Source organism: Zosterops lateralis (assembly GCF_965231275.1).
Source record: "Zosterops lateralis genome assembly, chromosome: 6".
Lineage (NCBI taxonomy): Eukaryota > Metazoa > Chordata > Aves > Passeriformes > Zosteropidae > Zosterops > Zosterops lateralis.
In genome coordinates, this window is record NC_139761.1 from 49,520,188 (window position 1) to 49,545,191 (window position 25,004).

Genomic DNA, 25,004 nt, shown 5'->3' on the forward strand with positions numbered 1-25,004 from the left:
GACGTTTCTGGTGCGCTGGGCGAGTTCCCGGCCGTGCCGAGCATTCTTGGGAAGATGGGGCGATAAGGGGAGGAAATGACGGCGAGTCACCCCAGCGCCACCCACCCCCCCCCCACAGCCGCCCCCGGGGCCGGGCCCGCAGCGCGGGCTCAGGTGAGTGAGGCGGCCCCGGGCCCGTCCCGCCCCGCTCGGCTCCTCCCGGCTCCTCCCCGCCCCGCGCGGCCGGGCGGAAGTGAGCGCAGCGCGGCGGAGCGGAGCGCAGCGGGGGGAGCTGCCCGCAGCCTGGAGCGCTCCCGCCGGGAGCAGCAGGGACCAGGGGAAATGGCCGAGGTAGGCGCGGGGAGCCCGGGGGTCGGGGCGAGGTGCGGGCCCCGCTCCGTCCCGGCCCCGCCCTGCCCGGGCCGCTCCCCGCTCCGCTCCCCGCTCCGCCCGCCCCTCCCGGGGGTCTCCGCGACCCTCGGCCTTGGGGCTCTGCCGCCGCCGGCGCGGCCTCGGCGCGGCCCCGGGGCTGCCGGGCGGCACCTGCGGGCGGCGGGCCCGGCCGGGGCAGCGCTGTCCGCACGGCCCGTCCCGCTCCGGAGCCGGGCGGGCTCCCCGCGGGAAGCGCTTCCAGGCGGGAGCTGCGTGTGCGGGGCGCGGAGCCGGCCGCAGCTCTGCCCGCCCCGCAGGTGCTGTTGGAGCCGGGGGTGAAGGCTCCGGGTGCCGGGGCGCTGGCTCGGGGGGTGCCCGGCGCAGGGGGCACCTTGGCGGTGGCTGCAGACACCCACCGGGGTTATATTTTCCTTTTTGTTCATCCCCTTGCTGGCTGTGGAGCGGGCCGGCTCGCCCCGGGTTGGTGCTTTGCTGTGCTCCCAGAGAAGTTGGATGTTTACAGCCCTGCTGTTTCCTCCGGGAGCTTTGCCGGCGTTTCTTAGTGGTACATGGAAGTTTGTGATTGCCTTGCTGTTCTTGGCTCGATCTGGTTTATTATTCTGTATCAACACAATAAAAAAGGTATTCCTGCACCTTTGTTAGCACAAGTATCCTCCCACTTCAGCTATGCTGTTGTGGTAGCAAGATGCAAGTCAAAAGAAAAGTGTTTAGAAGAAAAGGAGAGTCTGGTGGTCTTTCTACATTTCTTTCTACATTGTATTATTACAAGCCTGATACCAGAGCATAGCACAGTTAAACTGATTTGGAGTAGAGGAGAGAGGCAGAGGTTTTAACTAAAAGTTGCATGTTTAGTGCAGATCTCTTCCCAAAGGGAACTGAAAATTTGAGAAAAAATGTCTGGTGTTTGTACAAGACGTTGTGCAATACTTGTGTTGAATATAAGCTGTGTTCAGGAGTAGTAGTGATGGATGATTTATGAAGAATCCAAAGGGGAAGCAGAAATGGGGCAGGGGAAATGAAATCAGACAGACAAAAGTATTTTTTTGTATGGCTTTGTTGGTTTTGAAGGGAGCTGTGTGCTTCATTCCCCCAACACTGAGAGTGGGCCTGTAACAAACTTTATGCGTCTGGGAGAAAGAGAAGTAGCTTAAATTGGCTTCACTTAGCACTTTTGTGGGAGAGGGAGAAAGGGATTGTAATTCCCACCAAGTGCTGTTTTTTTTTTGGGGGGTTGTGTTTGTTCTTTTGTAAAAGCAAGTTGGAGCAAAACTGGTGAGAGTAAGGGGACAGTAAAAGAAAGTTGCATAGAAGATAAAGGCAGAGGGAGAGAACACAGGCAGAAAGGACAAATACTTGAAGTAAATTACCTTTTGGGGGGGAGACCACAAACCAGACAAGTAATAGGTTATTATGTCTCATCTTCTTAAATGGTGTGCTGTATTTGAGTATTCTTTTACGTCTCTTAGAGATGCTTGTTTATGAAAAATACAAAGGAGATCTTAGGAAATATTTAGAATTTTCATTGATTTAATAAAATAGATTTGTCTTCATTACAGTGCAGTAGTAATCCTGATTTATGTACTTGAAGTTCCCCTTACCTGTGGGTTATTGCTGTCATCCCTTATAACTCAAACATAAAGGTTCATCAGGACATATAATCATTGTATTGAAATTGACGATTTAGTTTTTTTTATCTGATTTGAGTAGCTCTCTGTGTACTAACAAAGAAAATTGAATGCCTTAAATGGAAAATTATGCACTTCAAAACATCAAGTAAAAAAAATACTTTCTGATTTAGTGTTCCTTTGTTTCTTACTTCTCAAACTAAATAGAAACTGCTGATATTTCTTACTCACTGTTGCTTGTTGTGTTTGCTGGCTAACTGGAGACACTTGGATTAAAATGTTGTTTAAGAAATAAAAATGCTGAGGTGATGTTTTGGAGGGCTTTTTTTTGTTGTTGTCTTAGGCTTTGATGTGGGATCAAAACCAGACGGTATGGGGTTATTTAGAAAAATGAATGCTAGATTTGAATTTTATTAGAGTAGGATTGCATGTTGTTTGTCTTTTAAACTCTTGAACAATCTTAAGGTGGCCTTATGGGAGCTTCAAAAATTGCAGTGCAGTGGCACCAGTTTAAGTCCAATACTGACATGACTAAAAGTCATAAAATATAACGTCAGCCTTAAAGATGTTCAAGTAAAGATCTTCTATTTTTTAAATTTTTTTGTTGTTGTTGTTTTAGAAGTATTGCCTTTTAATGTCTGCAGTCAGTACAGAAATTATTCGGTGTTTATTTCTTTTTAGGATAATACAAAAAGCTTAAGGATAGAGAGTATTACACAAATGTAAGTCGTTTGCTTTATGGATGTGTAACTGTGTAAACATATAGTTCTATTTTAAGTAGAAGATGTAGATGTGTCATTAATTACCAGAACCAGGGTTCAGTCTTTATCAACAGTGGTCAATAAAATCAGTCATCTAATACAGCATCATCCAACCCCTTTGTAGGTAAGGAGGTTGGTGTGATGTAAGTTTGTGAGAAACGTGATGAAGTTGTTTCCAGGCTGGACTGGAAAGGGAAAGAGGAAGTGTTTCAAAGCATGCCAGTAATGATAAACCTCACTTAAGCTATAAAAAATTTTGAACTAAATGCTTTTGTCAAAGTGCACATAAAAAAAATTATGAGAAATATTACTTCAATCTATAACTTTGTAGAAATGCAGCTTGAAAGTGTTTCCTTAGATTAAACTGCCCAAGTGATGGTCACTTCAGAGGGAAGAAATGGAAGTAAGAGGGAGAAGGTATGTCTGCATGTTTCATGTAACATGTAATTTGAAGTTACAAACAAAACATCACTTACAAAAACCCAACCACAGCTTGCAGTGTGTAGTGTGTGAGGACCTTGTGGTGTTTGTGCTAAGGGAATGTCACTGGATCAGATCTGGAGGTTGTTTAGTGCATCATGACCCAGAGGAAATATAATTGAGCTTGTAGGCTTCAGTGTTGTAGTTGATGTTTGTAGGGGACTGGTCAGGAACAGGTCATCAGTAACCAATGTGACCTTCTGCTTGGGTTGCAGTCACAGGAGAGGAGCAGAGCTGGTGACAGTGCTGTTACAAGGTGAGGGCTGGAAGTTTACCTGAGTTCAGCATCCATCTGAACAAATTCCTGATGAAAATGTCCACCAAGAGTCTTAATCTTAGAGAAGTTACCTCAGGATTCAGGAAGTACTTGAGTGCCAAATTAATGGCAGTACCCTTAGACTAGAAGGGTATTTTGAGGAAGTGTTTGTGTTGGTTTAGCTTTTTCCTCTTTGCATTTCCAAAGCCACCTTTAGAGACAAGATAAGGATGAGATGAACCTTTGGTCTGAGTGTAGCCATCCTGTTCAGTCCTCTACCTGTGTATTGTAAAAAAAACAAACCCCATGGTTGTAGAATCAATACATGTAATAAACATTTAGTATTTTCTAATGGATAAAGCATGGGGGTACACGTGAAAGGTGCATTGGTTCTGTCAATTAGTAATCAGCAATTCTGCTCCATCTCCTATGAATATGAGGTGTGTGACTAAGAAGCATCTGCTGGTTATAACTGAAACTGTGCAAGTTTCCTGCCTGAGGGGAAACTCAGCTGCTGAAGCAAGTGGTGGAAATAATTTGGCTACTGCAGCAGAATTGCATTAGGTTAGACTGGTAGGGTGATACTAATACAGTGATACAGAGTGAAGTATTTATCTCACAGAGCTGAGGTGTCAGTGTTTCCTCTCCATGCATGTTTTTGATGATGTTTTGTTGAAGGTGTCTGTTGTGCACTGATGCACAGGGAGTAAGTAGGATCTCTGTGGGGGGAATCTCTCTGTTTTCATCTCCCTGTATTAACAGCCTCTGTACCTTGCATCATGAGCCTCCTGCATTTTGTTGTGTTCTCAGTGTTTTGTGACAATAGGAGGATGTATGCACGGCTTACTTCGGGCACATAACTTAGGAAAAATTGGGATTTTAACATGGTCTTCTGTCTATGCTGCAGAATATTATAGAACTATATGGAAAGCTTTTGGGCATCTCTATTGTGGTAATTTAAGCAGACAGCACAGATGTTTCTGTCCTCTTTCTCTGTTCTACCTACACTAGACAGTTTCTATGGTTTTGATAAAATTGGATATGTAGTTTAAAATGTTGTCTGTCTTCTGTTTAGTTCCACTGGGATTGGGATTAATGGAAGTACGAGTTTAGCTACATGCTCCAGGTAATTTGTCATTCTCTACTGGGGTCAGGCCTCACACTGCATGAATAACTAAGGTCCCTTCCTGTCCTAATTGTTCCATGAAAGTGGTATTTCAGAATAAAACTACTTTGCAAGTCAGGAATTACTGCACCAATTATTCAGCTGGGGAATCAAAATATTTGGGATAATGACCTCACTTAAAGAATGGGAAAAAGCCTCCCCTTAGGCCAGCAGCTGATGTTGATTCTGTATGAAAGTTTGTATTGCATGAGTGTTTTCAAGTAGCCTTTGAAAAGCGGGATTGGTGGAGGGATCGTGTACGTCAGGGTGACGTGGAGGAAAGCACAGTTTAAGAGGTGTCTGGAGAGCAAGGGAACCAGCACAAAGTTTTTAAAAGCAAGCTTTTGAAACAGGAGGAGAGGAACTGAAAGGAGAAACATTGCAACAGAACTAGAATTCCTAGCCTTTGTCAAACAATGCGGGTAATAAGCTTGGCTGTAAGGCATGGAAAAAAACTATCTTGGCTAAGTGCATCGGAATGAAACAGCCTGGGATGCCATCAGTTTCATTCTTGCTCTTTTCTGGTACCTGCATCCAGAAAATACTGGGCAGGAACAGACTAGGAGGATGCTGTTAGGAAGCTGAGAACAGGATAGGAGGAAATACAGGGATGCAGACTTTGGTGAGTAGTAGCTGATGAAACCAGTGCCAAGTTTCCTGTTGATTTGTATCTTCCGCTGATTGGCTCTAAGGACTTCTTGCCATGATTCAATCGTTTATAAAGTTTATCCTGGTGATAAATCTGCAGTGTCCCGTTATATGAGCTCATGCTAGGGTTTTCCTCTGGCTGTGACACTCAGTGTTGTTGTCAGGATCAAGGTTTTTGTTTTATGAAACTTACATGGAATTCAATTATCTTTATGACTCCCATCTCTTAACAGACCTAAGTGGAGTGGTGATTAGGTTCAAAATTTGAGGGGAGGAGTATAATAGCAGAAATGTGCTGAATAAGCTTGCGAGCCTGCTGTACCAAATCTGCATGTATCCACGTCTTTGTGATGGAAGGGCTTGCAGTGGCCAGTGGTGCAAACCATTGCAGGGAAGAGAGTGGCCATGAGAAACTTGTGGTCTGTAGGTATCTGTACCTGCCCTCACTGAGACCAGGCTGGAACATCACAACAGATGCATCCATGCTTTGTCTCTCTTGAAACATTGATCAAAACCTGAAGATTCAAATTTAACAGCAGCTACAAAGTGTGCCATATCTGCTAATGATCCTCTGCACAGTGTCCTGGGTGAAAATTGATTTCAGTAGTTCATACATTTTTATAAGCACTGAAACAGCTGAGGTTGGATTTTTCAAGGGGTTTTGCTGATGTTGAAAGACCTTAAAGGCTGAGACTTCCTGTTCTAGTGCTAGAAACATCCTATTCTTGCTTAGCCCTCGAGATCAAAGGTTTTGTGATGAAATTGTACTTTCTAGATGTAAATGAAATTTCAAAATCAAAGTTAAGAGATGTGGTTCCTGCTTAGGTATTTATGATCTGAATGATTTGAGCAAAACAAGTGAAATCAGTGTTAGTTCAGGTTTTGTGCCCAGTTAAAAATTGCACCTGTGTTTGAGCTAGTGCAGTTGTCTTTGAAGGTTCTGTAGATATGAGCTGAAACAAAATAGATTCATTTTTTTGTTTAACTGTGTTAATCTCATTTGCAAGGAGGCACTTGCTAATTTTGCTAAAATGACTGGATTAAAGAAGCTACTAAGTTTTTAATGGAAAGATAGCGTGATAGAACTGTAAACCTTTAACACTGACCTTTCAGAACTGTTATTGAGAAAACCTCCAGTGTAAACCTAACATTATTTAAAAAGAATAACAGCCTTACTTGAAGAAGTCACGTCATGGGTATGTGCTCAGTTTTTTCTCAGTTTGTAGCAATCTGAATGCATCTGGCAGAGAGGGCTTCTGAACATCAAAGTTCTTGTGACTTTTTTCTTTCTTTTTTTTGCTAAGGAGTTTTCCTGCTGTGGCAAATGTCTGGCTATGAATTCCTTTGCAGATGATTAGTATTTTCCACAGTATATTACTGCTGTCGTATTTTGCTAAGTTTTCCCTGGTTTCCCATAAAACTGCTACTGTCTCTGGTATGCAGGCAAGATTTGTTAATTTGTAAGTTAGCTATGATTCAATGTGAGGCAAATGCTTCAAGTGTTTTTATTTTTGTTTTCTTTAATGGCCAAATAACCTCAAAGTTACTTTGAAAATTGCACTTGTTTTGAGGAAGCACTGGCTACTCTAAGCCAGGGCCTTACTTTATAAGGAATGCAGGAAATGGCCTGACTTGTTATCATTGCTTCTGTATTTAGTGCTTGGACTCCAGGGAATTCATGTGCACTGATTTCTGATAGCTATAAAGTACTTCTTGTAAAGAAATTACCAAATAATATGTTCTATGCTTGCGTAAAACAAATTATAAATAGGGTATTACAAGCCTTGGGTGTTTTTGAGAAGAAAGCTGTGCAACTCATCTGAAATAGAGAAGAATGTTAACATGTACATGAGCAGATGGTGAGATTACCTCTGCTTAAGGTAAAACGATTTATGTCTGATGAAGTCATCCCTTGCTTATTAAGATAGGAAGCTAATTCAGATTTTGGGAGTTTTTGTCCTGGTAGAGATTTAATGTCTCATATTGGTTCCCAAAAGCTTCTTACCAGAAAACTATAAATGCTTTATTGGAAAGAAAATTCTGCCTGGTTCCATTTTATGTATTTGCTAGACTAGAGCATTTTTAGTTTTTTTTTAATGTAAGTCTCTCTAAGTGAAAATCTGGTTTAAAATTAATTTCCATTCCATGTAAAGGTTTTGATCTGAAGGATATGATCAGGCATCTTGCAGTTTCTTGGTTCTTGTTTTCTTGCTGCTTTTTTTTAAAGAGTATTTTACTCTGAAATAATGAATGTGCCATACACAAAATTATATGACAATACACAGGTACTTGAGTGATCAAATTAACTTTAGGCTCTAAATACATTTATGTAAAATTGTTACCAAGGAAGTATTGCTCTTGCAGCAACTCTGCTAGATGGGAGCCAAAGAGGTCTGCAGACTCCTGTCTGATCACAGCTGGCTGAGAGAGGAAATACTGCTTCAAGTTAGTGAAATCTGACTGCAGGAGACTTTATACTTGGTCAGGGCTGTAGATAAATTATGTGGTTGAGGTTTTAGACCCACTTTTAAAGGAAGCAGGTGGGGTTCTGCTAGAGCAGTAGAAATGTGGTGACTTCACCCAAATATTAATTTGTCAGTTTAATTTCAAAATTAGGGGACAAGTAAGTGGTGTGGGGGATTGTTTTATTACTTCTTAATTTCTGTTATAATCTCTTCAATTGCTTCTGGCTTTCCTTGAAAAATAAACAAAATAAATTCACATTCTTTGAGTGCTTGGCAAGAGGAGTTCTCTTGAAGGTGAACAGGTTGACAACTGAAAACTGATTATTGCTGTTACTTAAAATAGTGTGCAGCAGTTCAGATGAGAGCAGTCCTAGCTCTGTAAGGATCACTTCTGGGGCTTCAATGACCTCCAGTTGTTGCAAACTTCTGGTGAGTTCCTATAGCTTGGTCAGTAATGGTTCAGGATTCCAGGATATTTGAATTGAAACTTATTTTTCTGAGTGTTTGAGGAGTTCCCTGCTGGTAGATGATCCTAATGGAATTTGCCCTTCTCTTTGTAAATGTTGGAGAAGTTTAAATTCTGCTCACTCTCTGCCTTTGAACTTAAATGGCTGCAAAGTGAGAGGTTCAAAGTGAAGCTAAACTTATGTTAAAAAAGTTAACTGGTGCTGCATGGTTAGCATTTAAAAGAAGGTCTATCAGTATTTTAACAATGGTTATGCCTAGGGGGTTTTTCTTCTTATGTGTTACATGAATTTACTGCTTAGAACAGGGTAAAGCTGCACCAAAACTATTCCAATTTTATCAGATGTTTTATCAGGTTTTTTTTTTTTATGTCAAACTGTCTGAAAAAAACCTGCAGTATGCCTATAAAATTTGACAGACATTTATACACTGACTTTAGAAGTTTCCCAAGGACAGGACTTAAATACAGCAATCACATTATGTGTGTGTATGCTGTTGAGGCTGACTTGCAAAGCACAAGGCTAAAATTCAGTTTTTCAGATAACCACTAACAATAACCTTCTCTCTTGAATGCTAGAAGCCGCTGGATTTGTCAGTGCAAGTGTGCTGTCATAAACTGACCAAAACACAGCAGTGCAATGTGAAATTGTGCAATAAACAAACAGTTATTGAGTGACTGGGATTCTCTAGATGTTGTGAATGGAGGTGCTGTGGTAGCTGTGTACCTTGTTTTTGAGAGCTGAGGAATGTGTGTGTTTATCTGCAGTTGTGACTTCCTCGAGCAGTGGCTCTTCCTTGTGAACGGGAGACTCCTTAGTGATACGGAGATCAAGGCCATTGATTTCAGCAGAAAAATAAGGCTTTTTTTTTTAAGAGATAGCTGTTGTTACATATAAACTTTGAAGACTGTATGATTTTTATTTTCATCTCCTTAAGAAAAAAATCCCTTGTAATTGTCAAGCAGCACATGAATGGGTTGATAATCTTGTAAGTTGTAGCCCAAGCAGTTCTGAATAGTCTCGGAAAGCATGATTATATTTTATTTTTTGGAATAAAGTTCAGGAAAAAGCCCTGCTGTTCTTTAGAATCCTTAGGCAACAGCAAGACTGTGGAAACTGCAAACTGCACTTACCTCAGGCTGCTGCTTCTTGGAAAAGCCAAGTAGGAATTCTTGAGAGGACTTCATAACTGAGGGTGTTCTTGCATGTAGAAATCTGACATAGCAGTTTTAACCAGCTGTAAGTTAATGAAGAGATTAAGGCCAGCTTAAGCTTTCTAGACAGTCTGAGAAGGTGGTGTCAAGTATATGAGACTTCTCATTAGGGTATTATCTGTGGCTGGTAGGCTTAGACCATCTACAAAATATTCAGTACATCTTCAGAGAAGTCTTAGTGTGATTGTCCTGCTAACAGGAGCGTAGTAAATAATTGAAGGCCACATTTGTGCCATTAATGGGACCAGAGACCTGCATTGTCTTGTATTGTAAAGGAGCCCTGCCAGAATAGTTTGGGATTTTTTAATTGATTCCCTGACTGTGTACTACACTGAACTCTGGAGGTAGGGCAGGCAGCAGACAGGGCAAGACTTCTTCCTAATGGCAATATTTATGGCTTTAATGGTTGGCAAACTCTGCGGCTTCAAATACTGAACAGAAGAGGATCTGGTGTCTGGTTTTTTTCTGTAGACTTTGTCTGTGTTGAATATTTACATAATTATCCTGTGGAATGGATTCATACCTGTAATTTCCAAAGCTCCTCCTTTAAGACTTTATGCCCCAGGACCTGAGTTGTGTGGTTTTCAGGGTTTTATAATTTTGTTAGTCTGACACTGCTTTCTGAAGTCACTCTTGTCTTGGCAACTGTAACATCATTTCTTATTTAATTTTGCTTTGTGAAGAGTTTCACTTGGATTTGTCTTCAGACTGAGCTGAAATGTATAGAACCTCTTATAAAGATGTCTGTCCTTCACACTATAAGCCATTGAAATGAAGCAGATAAAACAAAAGCTTGGCCAGACTTAAAGAATTTAAAGAATCTGTTATAAATCTGTTAAGAATCTTGCTGTCTGTGTGGGGAGTCCAGAGAAATACAGTCACTTTGTTTTAAGCACTTCTTGCTAATTTGATTCAAGGAGGGCAAAAAACCCCCCCAAACCCCTGTCTAAAATCCAAACCCTTGTAATGAGTATGGATTGAAAGAGAACATAAAGAATTTCAAGTTCTCTGCCTTATTTGCTGCAGAGAATTCTTAATTTGTAGATTGTTGCATGACTTAAACTCAGAATGATTTGCCTCTATAAGGCTCATGTAGTTCAGTGAAACTGTGTTTTAATGAGGATTGCTGATTATGTAACCCTCCTTGCAGAAACTCATTATTCCTGATTTTTATCTTGCTGCATGATGTGCATACTGCCTATTGCTGGAAGACATCTTATCTCCTGGGCCCCACTCTGATCCAGCTGTGTGCCAAAAGCTGGAGAATAAAGTAGAAGTAATGCTGAAAAATCACACAGTTCTTGTGGTAATCTCTTGCAAGATTATTTTAATAAATAGTCTGCAGAGGTACTGTGATGAATATGGGAAGTTGTATCATAACCCTAAGCACACAACTGGAATTGAAGAAATGTAAAATACCATTTTCTTGGTGGTAGCCTTAAGCAAAAGTGACCTTTTGTAGTTTCTTCCCTTACCTAATAGTGAGTGACACTTTCTGTAAAGGGCTGTTAAAGAGATTAGTCAGTGAGCAGCTGTACTTAAATAGCTTATTTTGCTTCTCCAAGAAATATCATTTCATAACCATTATTTTTCTTGTTAAGAGGGTAAAGTACAATATTTTCCCAAGGAAGAGAGGTCCTTCAGTGTCATTATGACCATTATAATCATGGTACAGCAGTTTGAAAGGTCTGGTTTTGTAATCTAGTGAAATAAGGTGGAAGTCCTCTTGATAATGGACTTTATCAATGCTATATTTGTATAGTATTTCGCATGACTTCTACTCCCAAGATTGCACCTGTGTAATTGCTCAAGTCTGAAAACCGCTACACACCTGGGGGTGGCTTTTGTGTGTCTTGGGTCTAGCAGTGCAAAAAGAAACCAAGTGCTTACTAGCACCAGTAGGCAGAGTGAGAAAAATAAATGGGTCTTGCAGAATTCAAAGACTGAATTTATTTATGTGGCTTCTTTTTAAGTTTCACACTCTCTCCCCCCAAAAAAAACAAAAAATCAACCTCTTTAAAGTTTTACATCCTGGGTTTCTGAAGGACATGTGCAACTTTGTCAGCTGGTGGTGTGTGACTTAGTAGTTGTCCTGGTATGATTTGTTGCATGTGTTTCTAATGTTTTATTTCTTTTCCAGGTCTGCTGAATCCGCTCTGAAGCCAAGGGTGGACAACCAGTGCGAGGGGAGTGTTGCTGCTGTACATGGACATCTGCTCTTGCGGCATGGCCCAGATATCCAGCAGCAATGGATTCAAACAGCGCTCCTCACCTTCTCTGTCAGCCCCAAGGTCAAAAGATGTGGACAAAGAGGAGGCACTGCAGATGGAAGCTGAGGCATTAGCCAAGATGCAGAAAGAAAGAGGTGTAGCTGGTAATAAACAAACCTTTCATTCTTTAAGCAGCCCCAGACAAAAAGCACAGACTCACAGCAAGCAGGACCATGATCTCATGGTGTTTCCAGAGTCTGATGCCAAGAGCATGGAAGATAAACTAAGTACCATTGACATAGAGAAGCTTACTCATGCTGAACTAGAGAAACTGCTGCTGGATGACAATTTTGAATCTAGTAAAGTACCTACATTACCAGCAAGTCCTATTTTGAGCCCATCCATGTCTTCACAATTTTACCTTGGGCCCACGGGTCAGAGGAGACAGTGGACACCTGGAATACCAGCGCCTGTGACATGCACTTTACCTCCTATTTACACCTCAGCTTCTTACACAAAACAGACTGGTGTATTTCAGAATGGATTCCATCCAAGTATGCCATCCTATCCCTCTAGAGAGCCTATTTATCTTGGTTTTCCAAGGCAGTCACAATACATTTCATACCCACTGGCAGCTACCACACCTTTCCATCCACATGGAAGCCTACCTTTGTACCCTCCAGTACTCACACCAGAAATGGCAAAAGTATTTGATAAAATTGCAAGCACTTCAGAGTTCCTGAGAAATGGGAAGTCGAGCACGGACCTAGAAATGACTTCCATAAAGTCTGCAGTGTCCAACCTGCCGGCCTCGGAGAGCTGTGGGGATGTCAGTAAATTCGACTGGCTGGATTTGGATCCTCTGAGTAAACCAAAAGTGGACACTGTGGAGACTTTAAACAAGGCAGAGGATGATGGGGAGAGGGTTTCAAGTATGACTGCTGAGGACCCATGGGATGCTGTTCTGTTAGAAGAGAAGCTGCTACTAGCTTGTCATCTGGAAAGAAAGGTTAATGGGAAATCTTCTGGAGCCACAGTAACGAGGAGTCAGTCCTTAAACATGAGAACAACTCAGCTTGCAAAGTTACAGGGCCAAACATCGCAGGTATGTAAATCAGTACCTTTAAATTGCAGTATAACAGTAAAGATTAACAACAGTACTTAAAGACACTTTAAGGTCTGTTATTTACTTTGTGTATTACTTGGCTTGAGCAGTGTCAAATAATGTGATGTTATGGCATGTGTATTTGTGCTGTTCAGAAAATTGAACATTACTACTGAATTATCTCTCAAAATACCTCTGCCCTTGTGTAATCCTTCCACATTTACTGAGGACATTGATGGTTTTCAATTCAACACTCCAGTAAGAATAGAAATAATACTCAGCACAATTACGTGTCTAAATCATATTGATAAATATTTCAATTTTATGAGCAATTCACATGATACTGTGAAATAAAAAGGTGGTCAGCTAAGCACTGAAAGTTTTATTTTGCCTTTTACACAACGACAATAATTCTCTTTCGTAGGTAGAAAGCTTTCTTTCTGTGTGGGAATGCTAGACAGAACTTTTGGTTATACTGTGCTGGGTGGTAGAATGGCTGTTGGGTCAGAACACTCCACTTCTGCTCTAGAAGAAGGCAAAACATCTTTGTGTGATGTTACTTTTATCAGGCAGGGCAAAAAGATATTTGAGAGATCCTTCGCTAGGATCACTTTAATGAAACATTCAGGACCAAACACCTAACAAGGGCTTTATTTATGGCACTGGTATCTTTGAACATGGAGCACATGCAGTTTGTGTCAAAACCAAACTGCAGGAGATCATCAATACTGTCACACTCTCATCTGCTTAATTACACCCCACTAGGACATCCTACTTTTTCCCAAGTCCAGGAAAAGATTGTAGGTTATTTCACTTTTCATATATTTTTAATTCTGTGATAATTCCACCACAAAGAAAAAAAAAAAAAAAAAAGACATTGTGTTTGAAAATATTAGTCAGTTCGCTAGAAAGTAGATAGAATACTTCTGCGTTTGGGGTTTGTTTTTTTTGGTGGAGTACAAAGAAAGAGAAGTGGAGGAGTTTTCAGTGGAAAAGCCAGCACACTGGCAAGGGTGATAATGGCAAAAAAAATTGTATTTGTAGAAACTGGTTAGAGAATGGGAAGTAAATGATTTTTTTTTTTGCTTTGGAGACTTCGGTTTACAGCTGTTTTAAATCTTAGGTGTTGTCTTTCTAGGTGTTTTTTAATAGGCTAGGGACATGCCATAAAACCCAACTGTTATCACTCAAGGACATTTTCCAAATAATTTCTTAATTCTTCCCTCCCCACCCCCAAACTGGAGGAGGTGTTTTTTTTTCCCTCAGAAATAGGAATATTTACTAGACTGTGGCCTAAAAGGCTGTTGGAATTTCCACTGAAGTGAAATTTTTGGCCCCTCATTTGAAGGATTTCCTGTTTTTTCTGGGTTAGGTGTCAGTATTCTGGCAAAAGTTCAATAGAAGGCCAGTGGAGAACGAATAAAAACCACCCTGAAACCCAAAGAATCCATTTATCTCTGGTTTTGTGCCATGTGTACAGATCTTGGATCTGACTTAATTTTTTTTCCCCACTTGCTGTTGAGCTGTGATACATTAGCTCTGTTATTTCCTGGTATTTGGAGGGGCATGTAAATTTGGGCTCTAGAGCAGTTTGCTTCTCAGTTTGCTCTGTCATCTGATGATGTGTTTCAGTTTTTCAGTGGTGGTTGGTTGGCTGTAATTAACTCCTGACTAATAATGGGTTACTTTGGATCAGCACTTCTCAGGTGGTGTCTGTGGGAAGTAATGTTTCACTGTTGCTGAATGAAATCTGGCTTTATACGTTCCAGGTTTTTTTAAGCAATGTAGGATTTCAAAGGGTCTTTCCTGTTCAAAAGGTCCAGTCTCCTGCTATTTGCATGTCATGTGTTGACTACTGATCCATAAATGAGGTTCAAGCTCTGCCTTCACATGTGGTCTTTCCTCCCTGACACTTTTGATTTAAAGGCTGTTCCAACTCCTCCTCCTCAGTCATCTGATTTTCAACAGAGCACATTTGTAACTAGCTGTTAGCAAATGTTCTTCTTTCAGGATGGAACAGCAGGTACTTAAGATGAAAGAATAATTTTGATATTTACCTCAATATGCTACAAGAGATGGTGACTTTCTGTCAGCTTTCTTTGCAAGCTCTGTGTGAGCACTTCTCTTTTCTTTTTTATTTTTTTAGAGATGACTTCTGAGAATTTTAGCTCTCTGTCTGAGAGCACAATGTACCACGTGCCTTGTCCATCAGCCTGAATAAACCCTCATTACAGACAGGGGCATCCTGCTTGGAACTCTTTTATTGCATTTGCTTTATTTGTGATAGCATCACATCAATTCTGTAGTCAATTAATTTTTATTAAGTCACCATCTTTGTCAAGCAAGTTTTTAATTTATAGCAGACTTCTGCAGTGAATGCCCAATTGAAGTTTTGAGATGTACTTTCTACTTGTGCTCCTCCAGATTTGTTTTGGCATCACACTCCAGTTCTAGCCTGTATTATGAAGGTAGATGATGATGCAAGATTGTAAGTTAGCAGAGTTGTTTCTGCTGAGTTATTAAGAAAATAAATATATTTTGAGTCTGTCAATTGGATATATAACTTGGATAGTCTCTCTTTTGCCTATCCTGTGATTCTACTTTGTTTTCTAGTTAAAATAATTTTCTACTCACTATAACAGGAAGCTGAGTTTTGTAGCTTCTATTTTTGGCAGTTCTCTTGTATTTTACGCAATTTATCCCAGGTTTATATGTTATTTAAAATATATTTTTAAGTCTTGCATCTTAACAAGTCCAGATCATTCCCGCAAACCCTTCCTAAAAAGCTCAGTCTTGCTGCCCTTTAAGCAAAAACATTATATTTTGAATCAATCAAAAATATGTTTTTATTTTATCAAAACTTATGACTGTTTGTCTGTTTAATCCCTGGATCGATAGATTGCTTTGTTTTGGTGAAGTATCTGTTTGGATCTATTCTTATTTTTGCCTATTTAATGTATATATTCATATTTGAAGTAGCTATACATTTAATATTCCCCTTTAAGCACTTCAGTATTTATCACTCATTTCTGAAAGCAAAGGCAAAAAGTATTATTTTGTCCTCTTTTATGTGTTGTTTTCTCTTGCTTTCCACAGAGCTGCTGAGTCTTGTGGCTTTGTATACTCATGGAATTTTATTTAACTTGACTTTTGTTAATTTATTGGAGTTTGGGTTTGTTTGCCATTGTTCAGATTAATTGTATTTACAGCCCACTTCTATTTTTGTAGCCAGTGCTGACATGAACTATTTATCTCATTTGGTCTGAGATTCCTTTCAAGTTATTTCCTGTTTGACTGATAGCTTTTGCACCTCCTAGATTGGTCCAAGTGGAAGTTAAAAAAATTAAAATTCTACTTGTTGCTCAGAACCCATCTGAGTCCAGTGGGTTTAAATAGCATTCTTAGTTTTTCAGAGCTTGTTGTCCTGAAATTATTTTCCCAAAAGTAATCAAAAATTAATATTGAAGTTCAGCTAAAAATAAGGTGTTTGATGTTCTTAATTTTCCACCAGGAGGTCTTTTCCATCATTACATATTTGTAATAACATCAGGATTCTCTCCTTAGCCAAATGTGGCCCTGAGGTGGACCACAGATAACCAAATCTCTTTTTTCTTACTCATTAGATTAGGATTATTATTTATCCTGGCTAAGCTTGCATGTGTTGACATGCCTTGTTAATTCCCTAAACTTTGAATTTAACAGTAGGATAACCTGCAAATTCTTCTGTAAGGAATTCAAAAGCGTCACATAGTGGCATGAAGTGGTGTTTCATCACTGATGTGACTTTATTTGAAGTAGGCTCCTTGTTTAGTGCTTTTATCCTGTGGTTGCACAGTGCTTTGTGTACTTACTTGTAGTATTCCTTAAAGAGTTTCTAAATTGAATTTAACATTTGTAGAGGCAGCTTCTTGATTTGCAGTGGCTGAGTTTTGTGTTGAGTGCCAACCAGCAGGTGATTAACCTTCATCAGAGGTGTTTGCTTTTCTCTGGGTTTGTTCCCTGCCTGTTTCCTTGGGATTTTTCGTGTTGTTGTTGTTGTGCAATTGCTTAGAGAGTGTGTTTACTAGATACAGTTGCACAGGTTAGCAGGTCTTGTGAGGTTGCCCAGTATTTTATGTGATAGGACTTGTCTGAGATGTTACAATAGAAAAACCTATTTAAATTTAAGGTATTATGCATGCTCCTGCAGCTCATTTCAAGTTTTGTGGCTTTACAGCTTCCTGCTCTAATTGTCTCTTGTGGTATGGCTAATCCCCAATTACACAGAATTTCTTCTTTTGACTGATCAGTGTTCATGCAACCAATATTTTAGCTGAAATAATTAGGTTTAAATGCAATTCAAGTGGCAATTATAGGTTGTATCTCTTCCAAGCTTATGCTGTACTGCTTAAACAAGTTAATTTGAAGGGAAAAAAGTGCTTAAATGAAAAGACCTGACAGTATGTGGCTCTCTTAGATTTGACCCCTTTTCTGAGAGTCTAATTTAACTATATTGTCTGATACACTCTAATGAAATTACCTGACTACTTTCGCTAATAATAAATAACCCACATTCTAGTTAAGTAGTTAATCACTGCCTCAAATATGAAGAAATTGTGATTTTCAGGAGAACTGTAGTGCAGTCTGCTTTGTTCCTGGCCTTGTGGTTGGATTAAAGATTTCTATAAGCACTGTAAAATCTTTGGATGAAAAATGAAAAATGTAACTGGTCGTGTAATTTGTTCCAGGGAGGATCTGGCAGGACCTTCATGAATCCTTCAGGCTAGTGGTGGCTTTTAGACTGTGGACAACTGAGTTCCACTGGTTATTCCAGCTTTTCTCTGCTTTTTGCTCACTCCAGCATTTGTATGGATGTATTGTGAATTGGATCAGAAAACAGATACAGATTTAAAACCTTTTGCTGTTTTTTAAAGTTTATAAGATTTTGCTGTTTGAAACTGCAGCTCTCTTTTAGCAGTTATTTTTTTTTTTCGATTGGATACTTTAAAGACTGTAGTTTTAATCCTTTGGCATAAGGGATTAAAACAGTGGTAAATTGATTCCATGGAGTTTGTTGTAAGTTTTATGTTTTGAATGCTTTTTCCTTCCTGTGTTCAGCTTGTATTTTCCTGCTTTGTTGGAAGAGATGATCATGGGCACCAGTGATATGTAGTGGTTCTTTCTGGAACTGCACTGAATTTGAATTGCAGAAGTGGAGGAAAAATATGTTTTTCTTTCATCTGTGGTTCAGCTGAATTTGACCAAATCCAAATGCAACAGGTCACTGCTGAGAGCTCAGGAGCTGCTTGCAACTTAATATTAACTGATAGTGATGCTGGCAAATAAATGACCTGCTGTCAAGGAGTCACTGCTCCAGTGAATCTATACTTTACAAGTTAGTAGTGATAGATGGTTTTCTCCATAGAGAAATAGATGCAAAACTAATAGTACACCTCAGACCCATGAAAATCTGTCACCTGCATGTGGCTTTGCTGGCTTTAGGAATATGTTTGCAGCTGTTTAAATGCTGTGTTCTCTCTGAGTTGCAGAAAGACAACGGGACCACTGGCACGCTGACAGAAAACGTGCTTCTCCGAGCAGTTGAAGGGCAGAATCAAGAGCTGTCAGCTTTTTCTGAAGCAGTTATGAAGTAAGAAATGACTGAATATGAATTAACTTTCAGAAGAGGAAAAAAAAAATGCTAGATGATTCATTTTCAGTTAGCTTGACAGGAACAGTCCTTTTTTTTTTTTGCTGTTTGATGGGACAAATTTCAGTATGTATCCTTTTTCCTTTTCTTATCTCAGTTTTTCCTGGTTTTGTCCTGCTTTGTTTATTTTTTTTTTCAAGAAGGAAACAGATCTTCAGTTAAGATCTTCAGTACTAAGGTTATTGTATTATCATATGTCCTCTTTCTTATTTTTGTCCTATGACTTTCACTTTTCCTTGGTTTTTATAAAACCTTTTTATCCTCAAAGTATTTTTCTGTACCTTGTTGGGTTTTTATTACAATTTCTCTTGAAAGGATTTGAAGTTTTTTTTTTTTCTTATTAGCTGATACACCTTGCAGAATCTATCACTCAGTGGAGTTGCAACCTTTAAATGCTTTTATTTTTGTTGCTTTCACAACTGGAATTCTGTAGCATAAAGCCTTTATCTTACATCAGATAGTGAAGTTCCTTAAAGATCCTGTTGGGTTTTTTTTTTCTTACTGCCACAATTCAATGAGAGATTATTTTTTTGTTTTCTTCTTAGAGAAGACAAACTACTTTTGCCTTTTTTTCCTTTTAAGATCAAAATTCAAGAAATAATGGAGGAAATAGAGACATTTGAATCTCAACAATAGCACCTATGTTTTTTAAAGCAGGAATGGTTATTAAATGAAAAGGAAACTCCACAAAAACAGTGAAAATTCATTGCATGAATATACTGGTGAATATACTGAATGTATGAAACATACTGATGAACAACATTAGGACAAAGCTCACATAGCATAGGCTTTTTTCAACACTTTCTGGTTAAATCTAATTGTTACCCATTCTTTCAAGACCCAGTGTTCAAAATACTGATGGACTTTTGACTGGACAACTCTTGCTGGAGAATCTTGGTATTGTCCAGAATCAAGATAATTAAATAAATGATCCTTACAGAGGAGTTCTATTCTTAATCTCCTATAATATTACTTTAATATTAGCAAAAGTTTAGGGATAAATTATTTTATCCATATTAAACAGCAGAAGATAAAAAGCAAATTTCAAAGTATGGTTTGTTCACTTGTAGGTAAACGTGCAATACTGTTTGCGTCCTAAATAAAAACCTTTACCTCGATTAAGGCCTCTTCTCAACTTCCATACCTTGGAATAGCTACCTTCTGCATGGTATATAAATTCAGATTAGATTTCTAAAAATTGAAACATGAAGAGTTTTGTTGTTCTTTTTTTTTTTTTTTTCTAAACTAACTTTTAGAAAATACTGTGAATTACCTTTTTTAGAACTTGTTTTAGAGCTTAGCTTCTGCAGGAGCTGGATATGTCCTGTAAGAATTGACCTATTAAATATTTTAAGCTATGTGGAAAACCTGCCTAATTATATGCTAGGATTTTTTTCCTGTCTAACTATTACTTGTATAATTATTGTGGGCAATGTTCTGTTGAGAGTAGAAAAATTAAGTGGTGCTTTGCACATGCAATTTAGGTAGAGAGCCAAAGGTAGTCTTTACTGTTCTGCCTTGGGGTTATTACCATGTTATTTTGCTTTAGTCTTGGGCCTCTCCATTGCAGTGTTTAATAAACCTTCTCTTCTTCCAGATTGAGGACCAAGTTTCCTTATACTGATCAGCAAACAAACCCAGGTTTTGTGCTGAGTCCAATCATGCTGCAAAGAAATATGAGTGGGGAGAGTGCCAGTATCAAGGTTTCAATAGAAATCGAGGAATTCCAGCAACCAGTGACTTTCACATGTGATGGTATGTTCCTTGTCTGCTTGTTAAAGACTCTACACTCAGCCCAGGACAGCCTTTCAGTTTTTTGTCATCCTTGGGTCTCAGGGGCATGGGTTGCTTGTGGGAAATGTGGAAGAGGTAACTGAGGAAATGCCCAGTTCTGCGTCACTGTCTCCATCAGAAAATATTTCGAGATTGACAAACTGTAAAAAAGGGAAGTCCAGCAAACCAGAAGCACTGTTCTATCTATAGCTAGATAGGATAAAACAGTTTTTCAAAACCTTTTACTTCATAGTTATTGAGAGGATCATGACACCAGGACAAAGATTTTCAATGTATAATTTTTTATTTCAACACTCTGACGTATTTTAAAATAATTTTTTTAGGCTACCTGAAAATTCAGGCAAACTGCTGCTGGAAAATAGGAACAAACACTAAAACTATCTATTGCTTGCCTTCAATACATGCTTATGAACACAAATACTAAAATAATACTGTTGGATGTGCCACAACTGGCTGTCCCAGTTTTGTGGGTAACCAGGAATAGTGGTTTGGGGTGGACCTTTGAGGTCTGCCTGGTTGTACCACATAAATTCATGTTGTCTCTGCAGTCTTGATTGCACAGTAGTTGTATTTGTAACTGCATGCTGTCAACTTCTGGCAGTTGTGGGTGGTAAAATAACTGGTAATAAATGTTTTTGCCTCTATACTTCTGTAATCTCTTGTCACTTGGAAGGGTTATCATTTGAATCTCAACTTCTAACAGTGTAGATTCTTCAGAGCTGGCTGTTCTCAAAAGATCTGGAGTTGTTCTGTTACATGAACTTGCTTCTCTATTGGAAAAACAAGCTCTCAGTGCTTTCTTTCTATATTAATTTGCTAGACTTTACATTTATTCTGTGGTGATTTAATAATCTTTTGTCAAGAAATGAGATGGATTTTAAATATAGCCTAGGAAGGGTTTCTGCACTTAATCCTTATTAAGACTACTCTTGTCTAATATTACAAGCTTAATCCTTTCCTACAAAAGGCTTTGGTAGGGTAACTAAAATGTTAGGGCTTCAGCCCTTTATTTCTAGTATTTTTTGTAAATAGCTTGGAACGTGTTTTGTATTCTAACTCCACATATTTTCTTCTTTACACTTTCTACTCCCTCCCTTTTTTTCTGATGCTGAAACTAATTGCAGTTACTTGTCTTCCATAGCTGGGGAGGATGGGTATGTGACAAGTAATGGGGGTATTTAAAGTTGTTCTCTACATTTAATTCATTCTCTTCTTGGTCAAATTGTTGCATACCTCAGCATCCTGATGCTAGAGCTGCTTTAATTCAGTGTGGCTTTCAGTCTTGCTCAGAAGGAGCTGCAGCCTCTCAGTGCTCTGACAACTCGGTTTGTAGAAAGGACTCAGGAGGGAAACGGATGAACTTTAGAGCTTATTTGGATTCATTTTGCATTCATTTATTAGACTTTGCATGGAAGTTTGCTCTGTCTGAGCAAACATTGTGTGTCAGCAAGGAATTAATGTCTTTGAGTAAGATGTAGGGCAGGGAAAAAGTGGTAACATCTTGGCAGTCTTCACTGGGCTTTGCAGGGCTGGCAGACCTTTGGCAGTGCAGCCTGTAAGTACAGCACAGAAAATATCCCTGCATGAACTATCACTGCATCTTTTTTTTATTTTTTTAATCAACTATCAGATATAGTCTCTGCTGAAAGTAGCACAGTGATTTCACCTATAATTAGTTAAACAGTGTTAATGACTTAAAGTGTTTCTGAATTCATACTTCCTATCACTCCTTGTTGAATTTCACAAGGTCATTCTTCATATACAATCAACTACCTTTGTGCTTGTAATAATTAATTATTTGTTAATGAGCTGATGCACATGTGTTGTCTTGTGGAAAATATTGTTGAGGCATTACCTCTCTACCATATCTATCATGGTAGTAGTATTTCTTTCTTTAAAAAAAAAATTCAGAAAATCAGGGAGGTCCCTGGAGGGGGAGAAAACTCTATTCTGAAGGTAGTGACAAAATACAAAATTACTTTTATACAGTGGGGTTTTTTTACAGAATTTTAAGGCACTTAGTGATATTGTTCACAAATTATTTAAAGGAAATCATAAGAAGTTAGGTAGGGAGGGCTAGAGAGTATTTTGTATTTAAACAGCTTGCGTCATTCAAACATATCTGTTTTTAGTCAGTGACAGCTGGTGGCTGTGGGGCGATGGAGTTTTTGGGTTGACTGAGATTATTTTTTAGAGTTGCATTTTGCAAAGGCTCGGTGATGTTAACTGAGACCTGCTCTGTACTAAGTGGAGACTTCCCTGGACAAGTGGAAAGGAAAAAGGGAAGAGGACTTGCAGTAGAATTTGCCTCAGCTGCAGCTGGTATTCAGTTCCTAAAAAGCAGAACAAATAGAGGAGTTCCATCTCCAACTCTTCAGATAGTGTTTTTTAAACTTGAAGTGCCTCTGGGATCACTTACCTATTTAAGGTCCTTGCTAAATAGGGCAAATTTATAATTAAAAAAAACAAGAAAAAGGCTGTCCTCTGTCCTGCAGACTGCGTTTGTACTTTTGGTTAAGTGACCACACTGTGTCCTACTTTAAAAGGATTTTTTTGGGCTTTTTATAATGGCAGGCAAGTTTTATGAGGTTTTTACCTTTCTTGGTGAGAGAAAAGTAAAGATCTCAAACTATGACATTTGGGTGACAATAGAAGTGTGGAAGTCTTCTCTACAAGTATAAAAGTCCGTTTCGTTAAATAACTACAATTTCTAAGTGAACAATTCTTAATATCACTCACTGTAGGCTTGTACTTAACTTTTGGATGTAATTTCTTTAAACAGTGAGTTCCCCTGTTGAGCTTATAATAATGCAGGCACTTTGCTGGGTGCATGATGACTTGAATGAAGTGGACATTGACAGCTATATCCTGAAAGTCTGTGGCCAAGAAGAAGTTTTACAGAAGTAAGCAAACTCTTTTCCATTAATACTTAATTTCATGCTTTTTCATGACACAGTTACTGGAAAGTGTATCTCTAGTGATTAAATGTGTGAAAGAAACCTTTAAAATGTAAGGGAGTTGCTCTTTGCACAAAGACCAAAGTTTTTGGAATTGCTCTGGGACACAGCAAAGCAGGTTGTCATCAACTCTGTTCTAATGCAGATGCATGTTTCTAGAGCATTTCTGTAGATAGATATTGTAGGTTTTGACCACTCTTCAAATCTCAGAAATGGGGGGGAAAAAAAAATGAAACCCCAACTAACTGTTTTCAAATCAACTGGGGGAGTTGTGGTTTGCAGTTGTTTGTTTCTTGGTTTAGTTTTTTTTTGTTGTTGTAATTTTTTTTTCCCAATACTAATGGCTTACAAAGCCCCATTATTTTTCTGGGTTAGCATATTTGGTTTCAGTATTAACCACTGTGGTTATGAGTTTTAGCACAAGTACAGGTATCTGCAGTAATGTATAAAAACCTGTGCAGAAGTAAAAATCAGATCAAGGATGGTGTGGAGGTTGATTCACCCTTTCCTTACTTCATGGCAACAGGTTGCCTGGAATATTTTGTGTGAGTTTTTGGGAAAGCAGTGCTTTGGTTGTGGCTGTAGCTTGCTTTTGTTCCACAGCAAGCACTGCATTGGGAGCCACGAGTACATCCAGAACTGCCGCAAGTGGGACACGGACATCAAACTGCAGCTGCTGACCCACAGCGGGATGTGCAGCGACCTGGCACGAACTGTGAGTACCTCCCTGTCTGCAGGAGAGGGCTGGGACCAAGGTGTGGCCTCCTGGTGTGACTGACAAATTGGCATGCCTGCTGCTGGAAATCCTGATCCTACCAGGAAGTGAAATGCAAAACTGAATTTTCACCAGGCAAATTACATAAATATGGATAATGCTCCTTACCAGAACCTAGTATTTTATACCTGGAAAAAATGTGCAAGCAGCTAGACTAAACTTGAGGCTTGAAAAAGAAGGAACAAATTTCAGAGTTAAATAAAAGTTGGGAACAGTTTTTGAGTTTAATTAAATATGCATCAGAGCATCAAAGAGGGAGGAAGGAGTATTTGGTATCTGCATAGTTGGGCACTTGATGGCTGTTACTTCCCTCTGTCCCCATGTGTGCACATTTCACAGGCTATTAAATAGTTATTTCTTTTCCACTTTGAAGAGATCACCTTACATCTTTCCCCTTCAACACCCCAGGTGTTAGTAATTAATCTTTTAAAACAGTATGCATGTTATAGACAGATGAAAACTGGACTTAGTACCTAATATTTTATTGCAGGAAGATGATGACAGGACACCTGTACATCTAACCAAACACCTCTACAAAGTAGAAAAGCCTTTCAGAGAACCTATCATAAGGTAATGTTTTGTGGTTATTTTAATAATCAAGCACTGATCACTGCTGAATTCCTCACCAAGGTTGTGTTCTGTTCTTGTACTTGGGTTCAATAACTATTATTTCTTGCAGATCTTCCATTGAAGAGCTTCTTGAGTTGTATCACAAGCAAGTTATCACAGCCCTTAAGAATGAGGTAAGGTCATTGTACATTACTGCTGCACCAAAAGTAGCATGACCAAATTCACTGATAAAATAGCTGGGAAAAAGGCTTGCAGATTTTCTCAGGGAAATTGAGAATCTGAGCAAGCTGTCAAATGTGAAATTATAATCATGAGTACTTAGATTTCTGTTCTTCTTCCTGGCTTTTCTTGCAAACCAGCTATTATGTGATTATCACAACTAGAAATGTATCTTCCAAGTCCTGGGGTGCAGAGCAACCTCTGTCTCAAACATGCTGGAAGAGGTTAATTCAGG

General features: G+C 39.2%; 1 protein-coding gene across 2 annotated transcripts in view; it reads left to right on the forward strand.

Moving 5' to 3' along the window:
• The first annotated feature begins 242 nt into the window (after positions 1-242).
• The window catches only part of PIK3C2A (phosphatidylinositol-4-phosphate 3-kinase catalytic subunit type 2 alpha), a 50,543-nt gene continuing 25,781 nt past the window's right edge, over positions 243-25,004 (forward strand). The window contains exons 1-8 of one of the 2 annotated variants that reach the window (XM_083863301.1): positions 243-330; positions 11,591-12,765; positions 18,288-18,394; positions 20,052-20,209; positions 23,031-23,151; positions 23,809-23,920; positions 24,471-24,550; positions 24,660-24,723. In XM_083863301.1, coding sequence (XP_083719427.1) covers positions 11,656-12,765; positions 18,288-18,394; positions 20,052-20,209; positions 23,031-23,151; positions 23,809-23,920; positions 24,471-24,550; positions 24,660-24,723 — 1,752 coding nt within the window. In that variant the 5' untranslated portion in view covers positions 243-330; positions 11,591-11,655. The remainder of the gene's footprint in view (positions 331-11,590; positions 12,766-18,287; positions 18,395-20,051; positions 20,210-23,030; positions 23,152-23,808; positions 23,921-24,470; positions 24,551-24,659; positions 24,724-25,004) is intronic. The other variant, XM_083863302.1, reaches the window with a different exon arrangement.